Genomic DNA, 24,515 nt, shown 5'->3' with positions numbered 1-24,515 from the left:
TGTGGAGAGGGTGGCTATTTTACTAAGGATGACCGGAAAGGCACTCTGTGAGGGACAGTTAAGCGGAAACCTAAATGATGAGATTTGAACAGCCATGCAAAGAAGAGCACTTTAGGCAAAGGTGTAGTAGGGAACAGAGCCACATCATATCACGGGATGAGAGATTGACTGTAAGCATCAGATCTTGGGGCCGGCGTTGTAGTGCAGGGGAGTAAGCTGTTGCCTGCAATACCGGCAACCACTATGGGCACCAGTTTGAGTCCTGGATACTCCATTTCTCATACAGCTCCCTGCTAATGGCCTGAGCAAACAGCAGAGGATAACCCCAAGTGCCTGGGCTCCTGCCACCCATGTGGGAGACAGGATGAAGCTCTTGGCTTCTGCCTGCCCAGTCCTGGCCATTATACCCATTTGAGGAGTGGATCAGCAGATGGAAGATTCTCTCTCATGTCTCTGTCTCTCCCTCTCTCTCCATAACTCTGACTTTCAAATGAAAATAAATCGTTTTTAAAGAAAGAATCGAATCTTACCCAGATGAGGAAGTCTGAAAAAGATAGTAAAGATGGTGAAAGTCACTGACTGGTCCATCAGCAGCACTGGGACAGCTGGACAAGTCCGAAAATCCAAGAAACCAAGTGTGCTTTGTTGCCAAAAGGGGACTGTTAGGGTCCACAGGTAGCTGTTGTTTCAAGGTAACTGCTGCCTCTGTCAGGCGACTGCCAAGCATCAGGTGGAGGACCTGGAACCACTGGTGATTACAAGGCCAGCAGGTGCAGAGATGAGCTGAACTCAGAGGAAGACAGCAGGAACAAGCTGGGATCCAGCGGATACCACTGTGTCTGTCCATACGTCTAACCACGGTTCACGGTCACTCCTTCACTTCTGCCTTCCAGATCTCACAAAAGGTCCCCTTTGGCTAACCCTAACCTAGAAACGCAGGGATAGGGACACCCGGAAATGTAGTTCTCAGCCTATCCAGGTTGATCTATCCAGGAACAGCACATGCAAAGGCCCTGGGTAGGAAATGAAATCAGTGTACTTGAGAGACAGGTGAGGCTGGGACTCAGTGAGTGAGGGGCAGGGTGGAGGGAGGAGGGAGGTGGGAGGGAGCACAGTCCAAGAAGTAGGCAGAGCCTGGCTCCTCGGGGCACTGGAAGGCTCTGATATGTTGTCATTTTATCCTAAATGGCAGGATTTTAAGCAAGTGGTGGTATTCTGTGAGTCACTCTTTAAAAGCACTAATCTGGCTGTCACGGATGGCAGGGTTGCAAGAGAAAAGTTGAGAAAAATAGGCAGTAGGGAAGGCAGGAGGCTCCTGAGGTGGCACAGGAAAAACCTAGGATCACAAGACATGGAGACAGAGTAACAGAAGAAGTGTTCTGGTCTCAGTCCTTCCATGAATCCTTATAGTCCTGGAGGAGTTACTCTGTGTGAGAGATGTGGGACATCCTCTGAGGCATGGAAGGTGACGCCGAGGTAGGGGTGGTGGTGGCCGGAGGTGTATGCCACCAAGATTCAGTCCTTTTTATGCATGGGGCTCTACGCTGAGCCCATTCCTCACGCCAGTCCTGAAGGAGGACACTGACACACACAGGGAACACCTGAACCAAGGTCACAGAGCTAGTACGTAGTGGGTCTCTGGTTCTCATCCAGGCAGCTCAGAATCCAGAATCAGCTCTTTTTTTTTTTTTTTTTTTTGACAGGCAGAGTGGACAGTGAGAGAGAGAGAGAGAGAGAAAGGTCTTCCTTTGCCGTTGGTTCACCCTCCAATGGCCGCCGCGGCCGGCGCACCACGCTGATCCGATGGCAGGAGCCAGGAGCCAGGTGCTTTTCCTGGTCTCCCATGGGGTGCAGGGCCCAAGCACTTGGGCCATCCTCCACTGCACTCCCTGGCCTCAGCAGAGAGCTGGCCTGGAAGACGGGCAACCGGGACAGAATCCAGTGCCCCGACCGGGACTAGAACCTGGTGTGCCGGCGCCGCTAGGCGTAGGATTAGCCTAGTGAGCCGCGGCGCCGGGCCAGAATCAGCTCTTTCCACAGCAACCTGCTGTCTCCTAGGGTAAGGCCCTTCTAAAGATGTTTGTCCACCATTAGTGGCTGTATGTTGCCCAATCACACCTGTCCAGCCTCTCGAGTGTGCCCCAACTGTACTGGCTGATATTCTCTACCTAGTCTTTACCTTCTAGGAGCTTCCAAACTGCGTAATACCTCCAGCACAGGTTTATTTCCTGGACTCTTGAATAATACCACCACATAACTACTTCAGGCTTTATAATATCGCGACATATATAATTTTAAGAGATCAAGGGGCCGGTGCTGTGGCACAGTGGGTTAACGCCCTGGCCTGAAGTGCTGGCATCCCATATGGGCACTGGTCCTAGTCCCGGCTGCTCCTCTTCCGATCCAGATCTCTGCTCTGGCCTGGGAAAGCAGTAGAAGATGGCCCAAGTGCTTGGGCCCCTGCACCCACATGGGAGACCTGGAAGAAGCTCCAGGCTCCTGGCTTCTGATCAGCCCAGCTCCAGCTGTTGCAGCCAACTGGGGTGTGAACCATCGGATGGAAGACCTCTCTCTCTCTCTCTCTCTCCCTCCCTCTCCCTCCCTCTCCCTCTCCCTCTCCCTCTACCTCTCCCTCTCCCTCTCTTTTCTCTGTGTAACTCTGACATTCAAATAAATAAATCTTTTAAAAAAGAGATCAAAGATCAAAACAAGGAAATTTGTAATTTCTTGGGCTTATATCTTCTCATCAGTTTTACTCTTTTTTTATTTTAAAAAAGATCTATTTATGTGAAAGGCAGAGTTACACAGAGAGAGAAGGAGAGGCAGAGAGAGAGAGAGAGAGAGAGAGAGAGAGAGTCTTCCATCACTGGTTCACTCCCCAAATGGCTGCAACAGCTGGAGCTGGGCTGATCAGAAGCCAGGAGCCTGGAGCTTCTTCCAGGTCTCCCATGTGAGTGGCAGCCGGAACTTGAACTAGTGCCCAAATGGGATGCCAGCACTGCAGGTGGCAGCTTTACCTGTTAAACCATAGTCCTGGTTCCTGGAATAGTGTTACTCTTAAGGATTAGGCAATAAATTTAATTCCTCATTACTCATATGAGTGAATGATTGTTGTAAGGCAGCATTGTCATATTTTCCATAGATGTTTCTTCTGTACTCATTCAAGGCCTACATGTTCTTAATCTCAATACATGATTAACCTTATGAGAGGGGGCAGTGCTATGGCACGGCAGGTTAAGCCGCCACCTGCAGTGCCAGGATCCCAAATGGGCACCAGTTCGAGTCCTAGCTGTTCTGTTTCCAATCTAGCTTCCTACTAATGCACCTGGGAAAGCAGCAGCAGATGGCCCAATTCCTTGGGCCTCTGCATTCACATGGGAGATACGGGAGAAGTTCCTGGCTCCTGGCTTCCACCTGGCCCCATCCCAGCAATTGTGGTCGTTTAGGGAGTGAATCAGCAGATGGAAGACCTCTCTCTTTGTCTCTCCTCTGTCTCTGTAACTCTTTCAAGTAAGTAAATCTTTAAAAAAAAGTTATGAGATAAAAGACAAAAAAGTAAATGAATAAGGATACATGAGAACTACTGTTAAATATGCAATAGTTGAAGGGCATGTTCAAGACAAAAAAAATCAAGATTTGTTTTCTCATTCATGACCTTTTTATTGATATCACCATCTTTTAACAAAGAAAATATACCAAAGTACAAAGTATATGTGCCAGTACTGCCTTGGATTTTAAAACTATTGGTTAATAGAATATAAATGTACTTATAAATGACAAACGATTAGTGTCTATCTGTCATAGATACATAATGGTGTTTGGTTAGTAGTAATAGTGTCCACTTTACTTGTGAGATGCCAGGTAACTGGATCACAGACTCTCAAATTGTGGAACATTTGGTCTTTCAGAGGAGTCACACAGTAGGAGCTAAGTAGTTTTATGATTAAAGGTGTTTGGGACGATCACCTGCAGCAGGAGTGACAGTAGCCAGGGAAGTGAGCCTAGGACATCCTCTGCTGTGCACTTCACTCAGCTTCCACGCTAGGGAAGTTCCCAAGCCCCGGAGCCTGCCAGGACTTCCACCACGCCCCTGCTAACAGAACATGCTGGTTTCACCAGCTCTTGGAATCCTCAGTTCCCTACACTCATGGAAGCTGGTGTGCTATTTCATGACCACAATACTTTGAAAAGTCTGCAACATGATCAACTGTTGTCTAAAATGAGTTTTCAAAAAGGTCTTCGTGGCCACCTTGTTAGATATTGAAGGAATGTTTGAACTGGATGGGGAGAGATTGGACACTGGCTGATCTCTATCGTCCCCTTTCCTGGAAGATTCTGTGATTCTAGATGTCCTGTATAGTTTATGAAATCAATCCACAGCATCCCAGTGCTCTGAACACGTGCTTCTTATTTGGTGTAGAAGCCAACTCAACATCCTGTCATAATAAGACAAGGAGATTACATCATGCCCTGGTCCCTGCAATGACAATGGCCTGAAGATAATGAAGAAAAGAGGTTCCCAGGGGTTAGACGAGAAGGAGTGGCCGGAAGTAGCCAGCACCTGCTCTGAGAAGATGCTCTAATTGCCCTCCTACCTGTAACAACTCCAGTTAAGAAGTTATTCACGACCTAGTCCCATAGTCTATGAGGCATGGTGGCTAATTCAGGAGAAAAAAAAAAAACTACAGTTCTGGCCTTCTAGGAACTGAAAATCTAGTTGGAAAGAAAGAATAAACAAATACAAATTATTTAGGTTATAATTAAGTGCTCGCTGTGTGGTCCTGGATGCAAATGAAATCAGAGTGCCTTATTGAAGAGGCAAGACTTGAAAAACTGAGCCTGGGAAAGTGAATGGAGCGAGGGTGAGTGTGTGTCGGGGGATGTTGGGGGAAAGATGAGGAAGGAGCAGAGGGGGTGCATGAGTGCCATGGACGAGCGTGTGAGGCGCACAGTGGAGGAGAGGTGGGCACTGAACTGTGGCAGATGTAAAGAGCTGCATTGACTGAAGCAGAGGGGAACCAGAGGGGATGATGTGGTCATCTGAGCAGGAAAGATGGAGTCACATGGCCACAGAAGCCAGAAAGAAGACTCTAAAGGCCAAGCACTGGTGATCTCCAGTGGTGGATCCCCAGCGACAGCGGGCAGGGATCTCCCAGACGCATTGGGTGTGAGGCCTGCAGGCTGACTGGCACATAGATGCCCATGGCCATGGCAGCTTGGCAGGGTCCAGCTCAATTCCAAGCTGCTTGGCTCACCAGCACACTGACAGTCTTGGGTCTTACTGATTAATAATGTGCCTCCCAACACTCCCCAGGGGTTGCAGTCTGTGACTCAGGATGCCTTGGGCCACTCTCCCAGGCAGCTGTTGTGTGTGGGATGTGGTGGTGTGGTCATCTGTCCAGATGCAGGCATTCCTAAAAGCATGTTCTTGAGCATGATGAAATTCAGATGGGTGGGGGTGGAAAGACAAACAAAAATATGACATCCATCAATTCTTAACACTCAGGTTTTTAAATCAACTTTATAACTTCAGTTACAATTTCATAACACTTAATATTTGCTAGTCAAATTAACAAATCTGTATTAGATGGCATCTGCTTTTGTAATTATTTCTGAGTTTTTGTAAAAAAAAGATTCTAACAAAGAAAATACTTGTTGGCAAAGTGGTTTTTATGCAGTCTTCTTTTGATGAGGACGTTGAGACTTTTTGAGAGATTTCTTGACTTTGCGCTGTTTTTTCCCTTTCTTTTGCTTTTTCTTTTGGCTAATCTGTGAGGAGAGGGTGTAAAAAAGGTAATATTTTAGAATCTTACAACTTCTCCCTCCTTGTATTACATTCACACTCTCCAGACTATGTTGTTTATCCTCAAGATTGGGATGAAGTTGCTTTATTCTCTGAGTCTCTCTGCTTTGAGGAGGAAGCAACAGCCTTCTAATTGCCCCTGTTAGTCTCTTTTGACTTATTACTGTCCTCAGTCAACCTTGCTTACTACCCATCTGCCCCAACCACAACCCTCTGAGGTTGATACTAACCCCACCCACTTTTAAAAAATGATTTAGGGGCTGGTGCTGTGGTACAGTGGGTTAATGGCCTGGCCTGAAGCGCCGGCATCCCATATGGGCACTGGTTCGAGACCCAGCTGCTCCATTTCTGATCCAGCTCTCTGCTATGGCCTGGGAAAGCAGTGGAAGATGGCCCAAGTCCTTGAGCCTGTGCACCCATGTGGGAGACCTGGCTCCGGAAGCTGCTGGCTCCGGATTGGTGCAGCTCCAGCCATTGTGGCCAACTGGGGAGTGAACCAGCGGATGGAGGACCTCTCTCTCTCCCTCTCTCCCTCTGCCTTTCCTCTCTCTGTATAACTCTGACTTTCAAACTTTTCAAATAAATCTTTAAAAAAACATTTATTTATTTATTTATTTACTTGAGAGGCAGAGTTACCGAGAAGAGAAAGGCAGAGAGAGAGAGAGAGAGAGAGAGAGAGAGAAGTCTTCCATCCACTGGTTTGCTCCCCAAATGGCTGTAGTTTGGAGTGGAGCCGATCCAAAGCCAGGAGCTTTTTCCAGGTCTCCCACATGGATGCAGAGTCCCAAACACTTGGGCCATCTTCTGCTATTTTCCCAGGCCATTAGCAGAGTGGCAGTGGAGAAGCCAGGACTCGAACAAGAGCCCAAATGAGATGCCAGTGCCATAGGCGGAGGCTTAACCTACTATGCCACAGCGCCAGCCCCACCTCATCCATTTTTTACATACGAGGAAGCAGAGGTTTGCACAGGGTGACTTGCCAAAGCTGCACAAGCAGTATGTGGGTGAACCACTAGACAGCCCTCATTAAACCCAACTCCTCAGAGCGCCATGCTGGAATCTTCTCACTTTATTGTGGTCTACTTTTCCACCTCAGTCCTGTCACACCATGCACACAAACTGTGGGGAGCAACTCAGACTAGACTGTTACTGGAATTAAGACTTATTCTATGCATCTGCTCTCCCACAATATGGCGCTGGGAGAGGAGGAAACAGCTTCTACACAGCTGCCTCCAGTTCAACCAATAAACAGCAGGACTTGCTCTTGATTGGAGGAGAGCAGCGTACTCGGCGTGTGGGTAGCAGAGTTGGGATTGGTGGAAGAGGACTATAAAGGAGGAGAGAGACAACATGCACCAGGAACATCTAAAGGGAACACCTGAGCAGCCCCCGAGAGAGCCGGCCGGCGGTGTGCCGCTCCCCCGCGAAGTGGGGAAAGTGGCAGGGGGAACCGCCCTTCCACGGAGGTGGAAGGGACGGTAGCCAACCCGGGAAGAACCAGCAGCAAACCCGGGGAGGGCCGAGCAGACAAAAGAACAGCACAGGGTCCTGTGTCGTTCCTCCGCGAAGAGGGGGAGCGACACAAACTCCAGTTCTATTACTTCTGGCTGCCTGAGCACAGCAAGCTCTCTGGTGATTCTACTCTTTTGGTCATGCTATCCTTCCTCTCCTCGTGAATCGCTTTCTTTCAAGATCCAGATCCAATGCATTTGATATCAGAAGTCTTGCTAATACTTTCAGCACACCCCTTCAGCCAATAAAATTAATACTCCTTCCTCCATAATCTGCAATATCTTGTGCATATCTTTATTTTCTATTTCTCCTGTTGTATCACAACTGCTACAGAAGGGACTATATTTTATTGCCTTTGTATCCTTAGTGTATATCATTTGAGTCAGTACAAGTCAAAATGACACCATTTTGAAAACTATATCCTTACATTGAACTACCTAGATTCTCTGTCTTCCAAAGTTAATTTCTAAAAGAAAGAAAACTTTATTTTTTCTTTTTACCAACCTGTTTTTTCCACTTTTCTACCAATTCTTTCACCTTGGTTGAATCCGGATTTAGACATATTTGAGTCCCATCCTTCTTTGTGGCACTGCCAAGGAAATAGCAATAAGATTTTTTTCTCTGTTAATAATTTAAATATTTTTTTGCAGAGATAGTGAAAATAAGTAGCAATATCTTCTGAGTTTTCCAATGAACCTACTGAGAATATAATAAAATGTTTTCCTAAAACAAGATTAACAGGCTGGTGAATTTTTAAAAATTGTCTACAGCAAATCTTCTAGAAATAATTTAAAGATTGTTTTCTTTAATTTCTCTGTAAAGTCTGAGAGAACAAGAGTAGCTGTTCCATGTGTTATCTAAGATTTAGGTATCAAAATACTTAAAATATGCATATTACTTAACCTAGTAACTATAATTTCTAGAAAGGTGTTAATAGGAAAGATTAAAGATACAATACTGCCACCAAAGTTTGAAAATAACAAAAATTAGAAATAACATATATTTATAAAACTAGGCATTGGTCATAAAAATTATGATATATTCATATGATGGAATGCATTATGAACATTAAAATTATATTAAAAATGAATTTAGAGAAGATTTACTGGCATAAGAAAATAGTCATGATTACGGTGTCGATGTAAAAACAGAGTATCAAATTGTATGTAATAGGCCGGCGCCGTGGCTCACTAGGCTAATCCTCTGCCTTCAGTGCCAGCACCCTGGGTTCTAGTCCCGGTCTGGGCACCGGTTCTGTCCCGGTTGCCCCTCTTCCAGGCCAGCTCTCTGCTGTGGCCAGGGAGTACAGTGGAGGATGGCCCAAGTGCTTGGGCTCTGCACCTGCATGGGAGACCAGGAGAAGCACCTGGCTCCTGGCTTTGGATCGGTGCAGCACGCAGGCCATAGCGGCCATTTGGGGGGGTGAACCAACGGAAGAAGGAAGACCTTTCTCTCTCTCTCTCTCTCTCTCTCTCTCACTGTATAACTCTGCCTGTCAAAAAAAATTGTATGTAGTATAGATTTTATATATTATTTATATAAAAACATATTTACAAATATAATTATTAAACAATAATTTTATTATTTGTAATATATTATATAATTATATATGACATAATAATAGTTACAATCAAATATATTACTAAAATATATTACAATATATTTTTATATATTTTTATATATATAGTCTCTAAAGTGGTACACACAAAGCCAATGAAGGAGATTTAGAAGACTATATTCCAAAGGGTTATTAGTATTTATCACTGGATGGTTGATTTTAAGTCATTTCATTTATTTCTTTTCAGCTATCTACATTACACATTTTCTGCAATGAAAATGAGTCACTTCAATAGTATATTATCCTTGGTTTCTTAGCTGTGTCAGGAATTCTTTTTTTTCTTTTAAGGAGAAGAAAAGAAAGGAATAGACCAGATTTATGGAAGCCCTAACCTGAATTTTAGGTGTCAGAACAGGAAGCACTCCAGGGGAAGTAATCCCACGAAACTTAATGTTTCTGCGAATATGGCACTTGTTTGCATGAGAGTTTACTTACATGATTTCAGTCTTCCCACAGGAAGGGCTTGGGGAAAACTGTTTAAGGTCTTTTAAGGATTGTAGGTGGATCTTCCCTTGGGTGCTGCTGATGCAAGAACAGCGTCCATTCCTCATTATTGGAGTTCCTGTGGGAAAGAGAAAGAGCAGAACACATAGGCTGAAGGCAATTTCTCAACTTAAGTGAGCCATCAAATGATACATTTGACTTAATCATGACTATTGCTATTAATTACCAAGTATCTGTAGATCATCACAATAAATTTCCGAAGCAGGTATTACCTCCATTTCATAGATCAGGAAGAGAAGGTTCACAGAGGTAAGTAAGAAGAAAGCCACAGGGCTTTTGCAAGGATTTCAGCTCTGTTCTCTGAGTCCAAAGGTGTTGCTCTTAACTGTCTCACTCTTAGGAGGAAAAGAGACGTTCCTAATATTTAACAAATGCCTATTACAGGTTAAACACAGGAACATAATTCATATATGGATCAAGTTTCTTTTAAAAAAATTATTTTTAATTTATTTTAAAGAGTCACAGAGAGGGAGAGGAAGAGACAGACAGAGATCTTCCATTCACTGGTTCACGTCCCAAATGTGTGCAATGGCTAGGGCTGTGCCAGGTGGAAGTCAGGAGCCCAGAGCTTCTTCTGGGTCTCCCATGTGGGTGCAGGGGCTCAAGCACCTGGGCCATCTTCCACTGCTTTCCCTGGGGCATTATCAGGGAGTTGGACCAGAGGTGGAGCAGCCAGGTCTCAAACCAGTGCCTAAATGGGATGCTGGCATCGCAGGCGGTGATTTAACCCGCTACGTCACAATGCTGGTCCCATGGATCAAGTTTCTTAAGCAAGTTCCAAATCCATTTATTCCCTGACCTTGGTGGAGCAGCGTTAGTGTTGGGCAGACAGCTCAACTTACAATAGCCAATTAACATCCCATCCTCCTTCCTTTTCTCTGCCTTAATTCAAAATTTAGACTTTTGCAAACTGTTTAAAATACACTACCTTCATGCATTAATTCTTACATTCATCCAATGCATATTTACTCAGTGCTTACAATGACATACATTAACCACAAACTTTCCATTTTACAGATGAGGAAATGGAGTTCTAGCAAGCTTATTTGCCTAAGTTACGAAAGCAATAAACAGATAACCTCTTTGATTATCGAATGCTTCCTTAACTGGTTAATCACAGACATACTTATCAAAAAGTAATATCCAGGTGAAAAAAAAAATTTAGGAGACAGTCTGTCCTCTCATTGTCACCGACAAACATTTAAGGAACACTTACAGGAATTCACATACCTACACTGATAAAGCAGTGTTTGACTTGGCAGGTCCAAGTTATGACCTTTGGAAAATCAACTGCATCACTAAACAGCTTCTGATGCATGCAAACATGGAACTGCAGTGAGCCAAGAGGCTTTTATAGTGATTCACACCTCTGACTTTAATAACCTGATTCAGAACTCCTTACCTTGAACTCCAATCAGAACCAGGAAGGTGAAACCCAAGAGGAACAGAACACAACTTTTCTTCATAGTGGTGGACTGGAGTCCTGTTAAGTCACTCTTGTACTGGATTGGAAGCCTGAGAAACTCTTTACAAAACATGCTCTTGGGAACCATATTTATTTAGGAAATCTACTTTCCTTTGGAACTCTGATTGGCTGTTGTCCTTAGCTGATTAGCTAAACTAACCATACACTGTTTTTGTGCTGGGGGAAACCCTACTCTCAGATCCAAGGGAATTTCTGCATGTTTTATTCCCATTTCACATAAATGGGTAATTTATAGTAAGAGATGTGAAACTAGCAACAGCAGTGGACTTTAGCATCCTTATCAAGCTCACCTGGTTGAAAACAGGTAATATAATGAATACACTAACATCATACAACAGGGTTGGAAATGTGGTTTCCATACAGGAAATATTAAAGTCCAGACTTTTCAAAATCATTTACTATTTGTGCCACATCCTTTTGTAAAAATATAGCTACATTTATCTTTTCTTATACTGCCCACCCTGTAACTTAAAAGACTTTAATTTCTGTAGGAAGCAGGTAATTTTCTTTAGTGGCAAGCTCATTTTGTTTTCATTCTGATACTATTTATTATTGTTTAAACTGTTACATCAATTAGAATCGGGACTCAGCTGCAAGACCCAGACCCAAATAAACAGTAGTTAATCAGGAGTGAAACTTATTCTCCCTGACAGAGCCTGTACAGGTGGACCAGAGCTTATAATGTGGCCCTTTGCCATAACGTCTTCCAGGTCCTTTCTATCCTGTCGTGTTACCACAATTTCCAGGGCGCTGCCATCACACACATGGCCCAAAGTAGCTGGCTACCATGTCTAATTTCTCAGCGCAGGTTGGTGGGAAGGCAGGACAACATGGGCTTACTTCTCAGATACATCCTGGAGATACACCCAGCCTGGTCCATCGCTTCCCCTGGGACGGAATTTATTTATTCACGTGGTCACACCTAGTTGCAGGGGAAGTTAGGAAATGTGGTCTTGATTCTGGCTGAGCAACAAGAGATGGAAGTTCCATTATTGTAAAACATTTCTCAACCCCCTCCCCCCTTTTTAGAATTTTGAACTCCTCCTGGCCTCCTGAGGAAAAATACATTTAAATTAAGGCATGCAAATTGAATTTCTTCTTAAAGAGAGAAATTAAATACTAAGAAATAAGACTTCAGTAGGCAGAGCTGAGCCTTGCTGGGCCACTAATCCCTGTAATAGCCAACATTTTTTAGCCTTCTAAGAATCAATTTTTGTCTCCTTTAAAGCAATACTGCCCCTTCTCACCATACTGAGAACCCATGCTGTGCAATAAGGGGAGAACAGACATTAGCATTCTATGGCACATTATGGACTGGTTTTTATATGGATTATTAATGCCTAAATAGAACATTAAGGAATCTTCTTTGGGGGAAAAAAACCCTTGTGGTGATTTTTGGTACAACTTATTGATGTGATTATGCTTAATTTTGGTAATGACTATGACCATGTATAGGGTGGGGTTGGAATCAGGTCCTAGTTTCATTACCTAACGACTGTGTGCAAAATACTTAATTTTGGTGAGCTTCAGTTCCCTCATGTGAAAAAAAAAATCAGTTACCAACTTGACGGGTTGTTGTTAAGGGTGACATCAACTGTGCACTGCCAACTGCAAAGCACCGCAGGGCTCGTTGCTATTCTTTCTAGGAAACAAAAGAGCATGAAATCCTCAAGGCCTAGCATGATCGCTCCTTTCCAACCTCCTCTTGCAGAATTCTCTGCTCCCATCACTGTGGCTTCTCTCAATTGCTTAAAGGGACAACGCTCCTTCGTTTCGCGCTGTTTGCGCATGCCTTTTCCCTGTGCCTGCTCTAAATCCGGACCCTGTTGCCCAGTAATCTTACCATGCAAGCATCATCTCTCCGTCCCCTCAAAGACTTCCCTGAGCTCCACACCACGTGTGGTCAGGCTCCCGCTGCACGCTCTCATGGCCCCACTTGCCTCTCGTTGAGCCTAAATCCACGTCAATGTTACCTTTCTCTATGATCCTATGATTTCTAGTGCCTTCTACCATTAGAGAAGGAAGGTCTATGCAGGTCACGGCTAAGCATAGTACCGAGCAGCGTGCAGCACAGAAGGTTCTGGAAGCCCCGTACAGTAAGTCTCAGCACTTAGTCGGATGCCTGCATGTGCGGCGCAGCCTGGCTCCGAAGGCCCTGCAGCCTCTTCCGGGGGCTGACGCTTGCGCATACTGCGCATGCCCGGTCCCCTGGCCTTCCAGAACCTTCTTCGGCGCGGAGGTTACAGCTGGAGCCGCCTCCCTCGTGCCTCTCGTGGAGCTGCTGATTGCCGCCGCTGCCAGCTCCGGTCCGACTGAAGCGGAGGAGATACTTCAGGAGAAAGGTAATGGCTGTGTTCCTGGGGACCGCTCCTTTCTGGCCCCGGGCCTTCCCACAACTTCGCGGCCCAGGGAGGTGAGGGGGCCGCGGCGGCGAGCAGAGGCCCATTTTGTAGGGGCCACACGAGGCTGGGGGAGGGGCCGGCTGCGGATGATGCCCCCTGAAGGGCCTGGTCAGTGGCGTGCTGGCCGCAGGGCGAGGCTCGGGAAGGTCCTTGGGCGGCGGTGACCCTTTTGGGGGGGGTGGGGAGGTGCTGAGGCGAGGCTCTCGTGGACCCCTCAGGAGGGGCAGACCCCCTCAGGGGCGGCTTCCCGGCTGTGGTGCGGGGCTACTGTTCGGGCGAGCAGGCCTGGCCCGGAGACGTTACAGCATGGCCGCTCCCCGCTGCTTGGGCCTCTCCTGACCCCTGTTTCTCAGGCCTCTTTTCTGACCCAGCGGAAGGAGGGAAAACCCCACAGCCCTTGGGTCTGGAGGCAAAACGGAGCTTTTAAGAGAAACAGAAACTTGGCGGGAGAGCATTGCAGGGATTTCTCACATTGCTGGGAAGCGAGCCAAGGTTTAGCAGGAGGGCGGAAGGGCAGCAGATGGGTCCCAGCTTTAACCTCTTATCTGTGTGTCCCCAAGGAGCCCGTGCCGCCCACCTGCGAGCCGCGCGGAGCGGGAGTGCGGGTTTCCGGCCGGTCTCCCTCCGTCATCTTGGTTGAGGAGTTGATGTGGTCTGTTCAATTACGTATTCCATGTGACTCTGTCTTTTATGCTTTTCAAAGATTTTCTTTTTTGAGAAGATCAGTCCTGCTTTTACTTGTGAGACGGGAAGTGGCTCTCATAATGAAACCTCCAGGCCTGTTTTAATGCCTCGGGGCATGGACTTCCCCTCTATTGCTGGTATTAAAAAACTTGAAAAAGGTTTAGTTCTTGAAAGTCTTCGAAGCCCCATCTTAGCCTTATGAATTTTTTCTTTCTCCCTTTCCTTCCTGCACCGGCCTGCCTGCCTACCTGCCTGCCTTCCTTCCTTCCATCCATCCATCCATCCATCCTTGCAAAATACTAGGCTAGGGTATGCTGTCTGCTAGCAAACCTTGGTTTTTAGCTCCGTGTCCGGTCTGTGTCTCAGGTCACTAAGAAAGGAACAAGTTCTTCCTTGGCTAATCTTGCTAGCTGGCCTCCTGGGATCATGAATCATCAATCTATCTAATGTCCCCCTCCCCCCCATCGCTCATGTGAAGCTTAGGGACTCCTGCGAGGGGGTATCAGGATGCTGGTTCCAGAACAGCTGTGGCTAATGTTGATAGCAGTAGCATTTTTGCTCTGTGACTTTGGAAGTCTCCTGAGGTACATGTGCAATCATTAAGAAGCTGCAGCCTAACTTGAAAAATATTTATCCTGAAAGGGAGAAAATATCTTCATGTTTAAAATAGCCATATTTATGTAAAAGGATTTTTAAATTGCTTATCTAAATAACTTACAAGAAAAAATCCAAATTCTTGAGACACTTCATTTACTGTTTATCTTTCATTTCAGTTAATTCATAAAACCTTAAAGGTTATGACTCTAGATGCAGAGAACACAAATATGGGCAATAATTTCTGTCTCAAAGAACTCACAGTTTACTGGGGGAAATGGCATGTAAATGAACAGCTGTAGGAGGAAGAGTGATAAAGGACTGAAGGTGCTGAGAAGTCCTCAACTTGGCTAGAAGTTTAAACCCAGCTGTTTGAATTAGCCCTGAAAGGGAGAAGTGCTTGGAACACTTTATTAGAAGGTGGGGGAAAAGTATTCTGAGCAGGTAGGGTGAGAAGGTACCTACATGTTAGAAACTGCAGGTGCTTGGGCAAGGTAAAGTGCAGAATGACAGGGTGTGGTGAGAAATGAGGCTAGACGTGTAGCAGGAAACAGATGAAAGGCCTTGTCCATCTCTCGGGTGTAGAGACATTTCCAGATTTTAACTAGGGGAGTGACATGAAGAAATTTACACTCACGGCTGTATGTACACTTGTCACCAAATGGTATCTTTCGATTAATATTATTTGATGCAAGCCTTTTCTTTTATTGATGTAGTTACATAATGTTCCAATGACACTTCCTATTTCTACTCTTTTTTTTTTTTTTTTTTTTTTTTGACAGGCAGAGTGGACAGTGAGAGAGACAGAGAGAAAGGTCTTCCTTTGCCGTTGGTTCACCCTCCAATGGCCGCCGCGGCTGGCGCGCTGCAGCCAGCACACCGCGCTGATCTGATGGCAGGAGCCAGGAGCCAGGTGCTTTTCCTGGTCTCCCATGGGGTGCAGGGCCCAAGCACCTGGGCCATCCTCCACTGCACTCCCTGGCCACAGCAGAGAGCTGGCCTGGAAGAGGGGCAACCGGGACAGAATCCGGCGCCCCAACCGGGACTAGAACCTGGTGTGCCGGCGCCGCTAGGCGGAGGATTAGCCTAGTGAGCCGCGGCACCGGCCCTATTTCTACTCTTAATTGTCAGTGCTGGATGTTTGAGTTGTTTTAAATATCTCAGTAATATAACGCTGCTCAATATAACAATTTTTTAAAAAGATTTTACTTTCTTAATGCATTTTCCTTCCTAGGAACTAGAGGGGCAAAAGTTAAGAATATTTTTGTATCCTCTTTAACTTAAAAAAAAAAATTCATTTGAGAGGAAGAGGGAGCATGCAGGTACCTGCCCAGTCTGCTGATTCACTCTCCAAACAGCTGTGATGGCCACGGCAGAGCCTGGTTAAGGGCAGGAGCCAGGAACTCGGTCTAGCTCCTCCTTGTGGGTGGCAGGGACTCAAATACTTCAACGCATGACCTGCTGCCTCCCAGGGTGCACATTAGTAGAAAGGAAACAGGAGTTGAACACAGGGAATCCAAACTGCCATTGTAACCACTAGGCCAAATGTCCACTTTTATAACAAAAAAATTTTTTTGATTAACATGTAATACTTGTGCTTTTTATGAAGTGTAATACAATATTTCAAGACATGTATGCAGCATAGACTGATCAAATCAGGCAATTAACTTCCTTTTCTTTATGCTTGGTGCCTACTAGCTCTTTGTTCTCTTTCTCTTTCTTTTTTTAAGATTTATTTATTTGAGGGGCTCACTTGGTTAATCCTCCGCCTGTGGCGCCAGCATCCCATATGGGCGCCAGGTTCTAGTCCTGGCTGCTCCTCTTCCAGTCCAGCTCTCTGCTGTGGTCCGGAAGGCAGTGGAGGATGGCCCAAGTGCTTGGGTCCCTGCACCGGCATGGGAGACCAGGAAGAAGCATCTGGCTCCTGACTTCAGATCAGCGCAGCGCCAGCCGTAGCGGTCATTTGGGGACTGAACCAATGGAAGGAATACCTTTCTCTCTCTGTGTGTGTGTCTATAACTCTGTTAAATAATAATAATAAAAAAAGATTTATTTATTTGAAAGGCAGAGTTACAGAGAGAGGAAGAGAGAGATTTGCCATCCATTGGTTCACTCCTCAAATGGCTGCAACATCTGGGGCTGAGCCAGGCCAAAGCCAGGAGCTTCTTCCAGGTCTCCCATGGGGGTTCAGGGTCCTATGCACTTGGGTCACCCTCTGCTGCTTTACTAGGTACATTATCAGGGAGCTGGATTGGAAGTAGAGTAGCCGGGACTTGAACCGGCACCTGTATGGGATGCTGGCACTGCAGGCAGAGGCTTAACCTGCTGTGCTATAGCAGAGGCCCCTTCTTTTCTTCCATTTTTTAAAGACTTGTTTATTTGGAAGGCAGAATCAGGTTCAGATCTTCCATCCACTGTTTCGCTCCCTTTGGCAGAGTCTTCTGGGAACAGGGATAATTTGACTCCCTACTTTACTATCTGTGTGCCTTTTTATTTCTTTTATTCCCAGATTGCTGTGGCTAAAACTTCTACTACCATGTAGAATGAGAGAACATCCTTGTGTAGTTCCAGGTATTAGTGGAAATGCTTTCAACCTTTCCCCATTCAGTATGATGTTGGCTGTGGGTGTGTCATATACAGCCTTTACTATGTTGGCCTAGGCATTTCTCTATTGGGAGGTGTTTTTTCCTTCAATTTTTAAAAATTATTATTTTTTTAATCATTTGAGAGGCAGAGAGACAGAGGTCCTATTTGCTTGTTGACTCCACAAATACTCATAATGGCTGGGGCTAGGCTGAGCCCAACTTAGTATCTGGGAACATAATTCCAAGTCTTCCACTTGAATGACAAGGACCCAATACTTAATATATCACTGCTGCCTCTCTGGGCCTGCATCGCAGGAAGCTGGAGTAAGAGCTGCAGCTGGGAATTGAACCAAGGTACTCTAATATGGGTTACAGGTATCTTAACTGGTAGAATAAGCACACATTCCTTGGTATTTTGGTAAGTTCTTTTTACTGTACACCTCCTTAATATGACTTTTGCTGTATCCTGTAAGTTTTGGTATGTTGTAGAGCCGAGATGGTATTAAGTAGAACCGAGACTGAAATCCAGGTACTCTGGTATGGGTTGTGGGCATCTCAAGTAGTATCGTGACTGCTATACCAAACATCTTCATCCCACTTTTGATTCCTTTAGTGACCATAGTTCATTCTTGAGTGTGTTGTTCAGTTTCCATGAATTTGTGTAATTCCTAAAGTTTCTGTTATTGTTGATTTTTAGTTTTTTTTTCTATAGTGGTAAGAAAAAATATCTGGTTTGATTTTTTTCCCCAAAGAAACCTTTTATTTAGGGAATGAAAACTTCATGCATTTCTTAAGCACAACTTTAGGAATATAGTGATTCTTCCCACCATACCTGTCCTCCCACCCACTCTTCCACCCCTTTTCTCTCTCCCATTCCCAGTCCATTCTCCACTAAGATCCATTTTTGATTAACTTTATATGTAGAAGACCAACTGTATACTAACTAAAGAGTTCAACAGTTTGCATGGTAAAAAACAACCTATCCTCAACAGTCAAGACAAGGACTGTTCAGAGTCATTGTATCTTGAAGTTAATTTCACCACTTCTTTCTTTCTTTCTTTCTTTTTTTTTTTTTTAGAAATTTAATTAACTTTAACAAAGAACCCAGGAATGATACATTTTTTGGGAGCACTTAGACATAGTTATACTACAACTCTTTGAGGACAGAGGTCCTGCATGAGAAGTTAGTGCACAATGACTCCTGTTGTTGATTTTAACAATTAACATGCTTATGTATGACATCAGTGATCACCTGAGGTCTTAATGTGAGCTGCATAGGCTATGGAAGCCTTTTGAATCCACAAACTAAGGGCTGATTCTGAGGTCAGAGTGCTACTTAAAGTGATTGATTGTCATTCTATGATTCTGCTGTGTGGACTGCTTCCCATGTTGGAGCATTCACTCCTTTTTAATTCTACCTATTATTATTATTACCGGACCCTTAATCCTATTCATATGATCACTTAATACTTAAGATATTTCTTTTGCCACACAGGTTAAGGAGATCTGGGGACCCATGACAAGTTTTTAAACTGTATCTTTAGAAGTAAGACCATAAGAATGTATGCAGAACTATACAGCTGGATGGGTGGTGATGTTCTTTCAATTTTTGTGTGTTATGGAAGTTATTTATTTCATCTTCATTCATAACTGAGAGCTTTGCAGGGTATAGTATTCTGGGTTTACATTTCCTTTCTTTTGTTTGTTTTTAAAGATTTTATTTATTTGAGAGGTAGAGTTACAGGCAGTGAGAGGAAGAGACAGAGAAGGGTCTTCTATCTGCTGGTTCACTCCCTAAATGGACCACAACAGCTAGAACTCCCACATGGGTGCAGGGGCCCAAGCACTTGGGCCATCTTCCACTGCTTTCCCAGGCCATAGCAGAGAGCTGGTTTGGAAGGGGAGCAGCCGGGACTAGAACCGGTGCCCATATGGGATGCCAGCATCACAGGTGGAGGATTAAGCTACTGTGCCATGGTACCAACCCCCACAGTTCTTTTCTCTTCAGACTTGGACTATATCTTGCGATTCTCTCCTAGCCTGTAGGGTTTCTGGTGAGAAATATGCTGTGAGTCTAATTGGAGATCCTCTGAAAGTAATCTGGTGTTTCTCTCATGCACATTTAAGAATATTTTCTTTGTTTTACTGTGGAGAGCTTGATTACAATGTATCATGGTGAAGATCTTCTCTGGTCATGTCTATTAGGAGTTCTCTCTGCTTCCTGTGCTTGGATGTCCCTTTCTTTCTCCAATTAGGGAAGTTTTCTGCTATTATTTCACTTAAAAATCCTTCTAATCCTTTCTTTTTCCACACCTTCAAGAGATCCTAGAACCCGTATGATTGGTCATTTGATAGTATCGTGTAGATTTCTCAACAGTGTTTTTTAGTTTTCTAATTTCTTTTTCTTGTTTTTGGTCTGACTGTATACTTTTCTGTGATTCTTCTTCTAAGTCCTATATTCTGCTTCACTGATTCTTTTGTTAAAGCTTTCCAGTGCATTTTTAATTTTGTCTATTGAATTCTTCATTTCCAAGATTTCATTTGTATTTCTTTTTAAAATCTCAATTTCATGGGACATATTTTCTTTCATGTCATGTATGGATTTCATTGGTTTGTGCATTTGCTTCTGATTACTTCTGAGTAATCCTGTGATCAATTTTTTGAATTCCATTTCTGGCATTTCTTCAGTCTCATCTTCAGAATCTAGTACTGAAGTGTATTCTTTTGGTGGTGTCATGTGTGTTCTTTATTCTTGTTTCTTGAATTGGTGCATTTATTCAGCATTTGTGGAGATACTTGTTGGCTACTTGTTTGTTTTTCCCCATGTTGGCATTTATTTTTGGACTATTCCTCTGTGGATTAGTGGAGTGCCTGATTTTTCAGTGAATACCTAGAGGCATTTGGTACGTGTGGCCAGGGTGCTCTGTTCAGTGCTCCAAAGTGAAGAGAGTGTCTAAAGTGACACCCAGATTGGCAGTGAAAAATCTCCTTTTTCTTTTTTCCCCCCTCTCCCTTGTCTTTTTTTTTTTTTTTTCCTTTTTCGTCAGAGTTGAGGTTTTTTCTGCTCTGTTGGCATAGAGTCAGCTCACTTCCTGCCCTGAAAGGAGACCAGTATCTGGGTGCTCTCCCCAGTGGGTATAACAATCATCTGTGCTGCCACAAGGATCACACAAATGACCAGTGCAGTCCTTCATGTAAGCAGATTCCCCGGCAATGTTCCTCACCAGGGAACCAGGGAGCCCTGTGCATGTGGGCCCTCCCACAATGACTGCCCAAAGTCCCAGCAACACCCTGAGCACACCCAGTGCAGCCTCAGTGTTTTCATAGTCCCAGCACACAAGCCTCTCATTGTCGTGAGCACTCAGCCCCCTGTCAGTTCTCCTTCTATGTTAATATTTGTGCATTTGGTGGATCAGTTGTCTATTTCTTTTAAAGAGTGGCTTTCATGGTAAAAGACTTTTTCCAAAAGAAGTCTCTTCAGTTGTTGGTAGGCTGTTTTGGCTTTAATTCCTGTTGTTTACTGTAGTGTAGTCTCCTTATATCTTTTTGTTGTAATCAGTGATAATGGCACTGAGGACGTTGGGCACTCCTTTCAATCAGGGCAAGGGCACATGATTCTCAGTGTCTGCTTGCAGGGTGAAGCCAGGGTCATGGGGGCAACATCTCTCAGTTATGAGCAGATGGAAGTATGGAAACACTGGTTTGTAGTCCTGTAGAGGTTGCTCAGATTCACACTGTGGCAGAGGAATGGCCAGGGTTGCAGGGTTGTCAATCCAAAGTCCAGTGGGTATGCACTGTTCTCTGCAGCTCCAGCCCTAGGTTTGTATTCAATGTCTTCTCGCCCACTTATCTTTTTCCTCCAAAGCACAGTTAACACTTTGTGTTGTCTTCCTGGAGATGCGGGAGTTATGGAGTGAGCAGTCCTAGGGCGTAATGCTAGATCACACTGAAAGCCCGCAGCCCTCCACAACCATCATATCCATCATATCGTAGGGGTAGGGCCCAGACTTATGTTGCTATGTGCCGCCTCCTGCTGAGGTAGAATTGTCAGGAGGCTGCTACAACCTGCCATTGGTGTATCTGAGATATGAGTCCAGTAGACTGGGAACATCGGTCTCCACTTGGCATGGGAATAGGTCCAGAAACTCCATCTACAGGAACTGGCTTAGGGATAGGGACTATGGTATATGCTTAATGATGGGTTTTACCAACCCAGCACCGAGTTCCAAGATGTAGTCTTGCACATACTTTGGTGCCCTGATCTGCAGTAGCTGGAGTTCTGCTCTTTGCTGTCCTTCCAGGGATAAGGGAGGAGTGGTGAAGGCAGTTCCTTTGGCAACCACAATATGCTGTGTTTCCTCTGAATCTTAGAGCCACAAGACCCCATATTGGATATGTGCCAGGCCTGTGTGAGTTTGGGGGTGATGCAGGCCAAAATACGAGTCTGTCCTGCCATGGTGCAGGGTCTCTATGTGATGCTGGAGCAGGCTTATAGGCTCCATCTGCCAGTGTAACCTAGGGTGAAGGGCTTACTGCAGAGCTGGAACTGATCTTCAGAGGTAAGACCTGAATCGATTTTCCTGCCCTAGTCCCCTGTGGTTGGTGTTACTTCTCATTGTGTACCTGAGGTTGAGGGAGGAATGGTGGAGGCAATCTCTTGGCCTCCTGGCTGAGTCCAAAGGTTCAGTCTGGGACCGGCTGTATGGCACAACAGGTTAAAGCCCCAGCTGGCAGTGCTGGCATCCCATATGGGTGTTGGTTTGAGTCCTGCCTGTTCTTCTAATCCAGCTCTCTGCTATGGCCTGGGAAAGCAGTAGAAGATGGCCCAAGTCCTTGGGTCCCCGCACCCATGTGGGAAACCTGGAAGAAGCTCCTGGCTCCTGACTTAAGATGGCTCAGCTCTGGCCATTGCGGTATTTGAGGAATGAACCAGTGGAATGGAAGACCTCTCTCTCTCTCTCTACTTCTCTCTGCAACTCTGTCTTTCAAATAAATAAAATAGATCTTAAAAAGATTCAGTCTGCAGGTATTATCCTGGGGACAGGCCATGGTGCCCTGTCCAGAACTGGGTTTCACCAGAGAAGACCTGATGCTGAGTTTGAAATGTAATTCTCTCTCCCTCCCCTAAGCTGGAGACAAGATATCTCTCTCTCTGCTTTGCTAATTGGGAGTGGGGGTAAAATGGACAGTTCTTCTTTCCTTCCTTAATGTGTGTTTTCCTATTTTGCTAAAAGCAGATACTTGGTCTCTCACAAGAGCCAGCTTCTGTAACTCTTGTGCAAGTAGCTTGGTGTATGAGTAGCTATTCAGATTGGTACCTCTGTGGGGAGATGATCACTGGCACATCTTAGCCTGCTATATTGTTCTTCCTCCTATGTAATATTTTAACAGGTTACTTTACAGAAAGATGAATTTTGTACTGTTCTTCCCAGTATGTAGAGGTACGTGTTTCCCAATTTTCTTGTCATTTCTATTTCCTTTTGTTCATTTATATGTGAAAATTAGTACTTGAGGCTAGTGTTTATTTTTATTTCATATTGACATTTTAGTTTGTGTTGACTTAACATGTACATTTTCTACCTTCTCAAGATTTGTCACATGGAGTCAGTGGACAGCAGTACCCACTTACCTTCAGTGGTACGTTCCGAGACACACAGTGGGTGCCTGTACTTCAGATAGTACTGAATCCTGTATATTTTTCCCTATACATACATAAATAAAGTTTAATTTATGAATTAGTAAGAGATAACAACATTAAAATGGAACAATTATAACATTGTAGCAAAATAAAAGTTAAAGCATGTGGCCTTATTCATACCTGAATATGGTCTCTGACTCAAAATATTGTACTGTACTTATCATTCTTGCTGAATGTGGGTAAAACAGTGGAAAGCAAAACTTGGAGTAAGGGGAGACCACTATATCCCCTTATTAAATCCATGTCAGTTCTCTAGGTATTTGGAATGGGAGACTTTGACTCATTTTTTGTTGCCTGAGGCTGTCTCTTTTCTGAATGATTCTTACACTTATTTTAACATTTATAATGTAGACTTCTACTCACTTTACAATTCCTTTTGTGTAGACATTAGCATCAGTGAGAGTAGATGAGACAACGTGTATCCATATCTATTTCATTTATTTATAGTAATAACCAGTTACCAGGAGATATAACTGCTCTGCAAGATTTAATAGTATATGTACTTAATGTAAATCCTCCTCATGTAGTCTGAGATTCTTTATGAATTACCACTATTCATTGCCCAGATGCCTTCCAATCTCCTCCCTAGAAATTCTCTTAATGTGGAGCTAGCTAAAGCATGTGAGGTTCTTCCACTCGTGCTATGGGTGACTTCATTACTGTGTTAGTTTTTATTAATAACATTGGTGGTTTTGTCTAAATTTTTCTTTTTTCATTTAATTATAACTTTGGTCCCTATTTTTCTTATCAATATTGTAAGAATATAACGATTTAAAATTTTTCTCAATTTTTAAATATTTTTTATCTAAAGTTTTTAGTGATATTTACATGTTTCCTTGATTTAACAGTTTGTTTCTACTAGCTTTATCTAAGACTTCTATTTCTTTTTTTGATCAGTACTATCTTAAAAATACTACTTGTTTGAAAATTAGTATTTCCCACTTTATTATTAGTGACATTTGGTTTATATGTGTGCTTTGTGCCCTCAGCCAGATTATAATAATTTATAATAGGCATATTATATATATAATTTATAAAGTATTTATAATGTCTTGATTGTCTTTGCTGCATTGGATCTTGCACAGAGTAGGTATATAGTAACTGAATTAAGCTGAATTTGAATGAATTGAGAATATTTCAGGAAGTCTTCCCATCTCCTATAGTAATTTGAAGGAGGTCTTCAATTTCTTGACAGCTGGAGAAGTTTGTGCTTCAGTGGGTCCAAATGTTTATTTGTTTTAAAGTATGTAGTTAAGGTTAATAAAATAATCGAGAAGGCCTGAGAAATTCTAGGAATGCCTTGAAAATATGAACCATTAGTTTCTCCTTTACAGCCCAGATCTTTAAGAGCAGCCCTGGTTTCTTGAACAAATCTCAAACTTGGTAAATTTCTGGGTCATTTTAAGATTGCACAGATGTGGGGTTTGTATTGGTGTCCCTGTGGCTTGAAGTGAGTGCTGTGCAAACAAATGTGGTATGTACAAGGACTGGAATAAAATAAGAGCAGACTCATGGTTTCCAATTTTTTTGAGGTTATAGAACTTGGTGAGAATCTGATGAAAGCTGTGGATATATATACACAATTATATAACATTTTGCGTATAATTATAGGGAAGTTGTTAAGCTGTA

The 24,515-nt window shown here is 44.0% G+C and overlaps 2 protein-coding genes across 5 annotated transcripts in view; one reads left to right on the top strand and one right to left on the bottom strand.

Moving 5' to 3' along the window:
• Positions 1-3,635: 3,635 nt before the first annotated feature.
• CXCL9 (C-X-C motif chemokine ligand 9) lies at positions 3,636-12,565 on the bottom strand. Its single transcript, XM_008267727.4, has 4 exons — positions 10,840-12,565; positions 9,369-9,495; positions 7,820-7,904; positions 3,636-5,769 (listed from the first exon to the last, which is right to left on the bottom strand). The coding sequence occupies exons 1-4, from the start codon at positions 10,988-10,990 to the stop codon at positions 5,671-5,673; spliced, it is 462 nt and encodes a 153-aa protein (XP_008265949.3). The 5' UTR covers positions 10,991-12,565; the 3' UTR covers positions 3,636-5,670.
• Positions 12,566-13,115: 550 nt separating this feature from the next.
• Positions 13,116-24,515, top strand: part of ART3 (ADP-ribosyltransferase 3 (inactive)) — a 116,897-nt gene continuing 105,497 nt past the window's right edge. For 2 of the 4 annotated variants that reach the window (XM_051819675.2, XM_008267721.4), the window contains exon 1: positions 13,116-13,265. The gene's annotated coding sequence lies outside the window, so the exon portion shown is untranslated. The remainder of the gene's footprint in view (positions 13,266-24,515) is intronic. The other 2 variants (XM_070047992.1, XM_051819673.2) reach the window with 1 other exon arrangement.

This window comes from Oryctolagus cuniculus, chromosome 8, assembly GCF_964237555.1.
Source record: "Oryctolagus cuniculus chromosome 8, mOryCun1.1, whole genome shotgun sequence".
In the NCBI taxonomy this organism is placed as follows: domain Eukaryota; kingdom Metazoa; phylum Chordata; class Mammalia; order Lagomorpha; family Leporidae; genus Oryctolagus; species Oryctolagus cuniculus.
Note: the sequence above shows the minus strand (reverse complement) of the source record. Positions and strands in the feature narration are given on the sequence as shown.

Coding starts and splice junctions, on each gene's coding strand:
- CXCL9 (XM_008267727.4), bottom strand. CDS start 10,990: ATGGTTCCCAAGAGCATGTTTTGTAAAGAGTTTCTCAGGCTTCCAATC. Junction 9,496..10,839: donor GGTTCTGATTGGAGTTCAAG/GTAAGGAGTTCT, acceptor TCTTTCCCACAG/GAACTCCAATAATGAGGAAT. Junction 7,905..9,368: donor TGTGGGAAGACTGAAATCAT/GTAAGTAAACTC, acceptor TTTCCTTGGCAG/TGCCACAAAGAAGGATGGGA.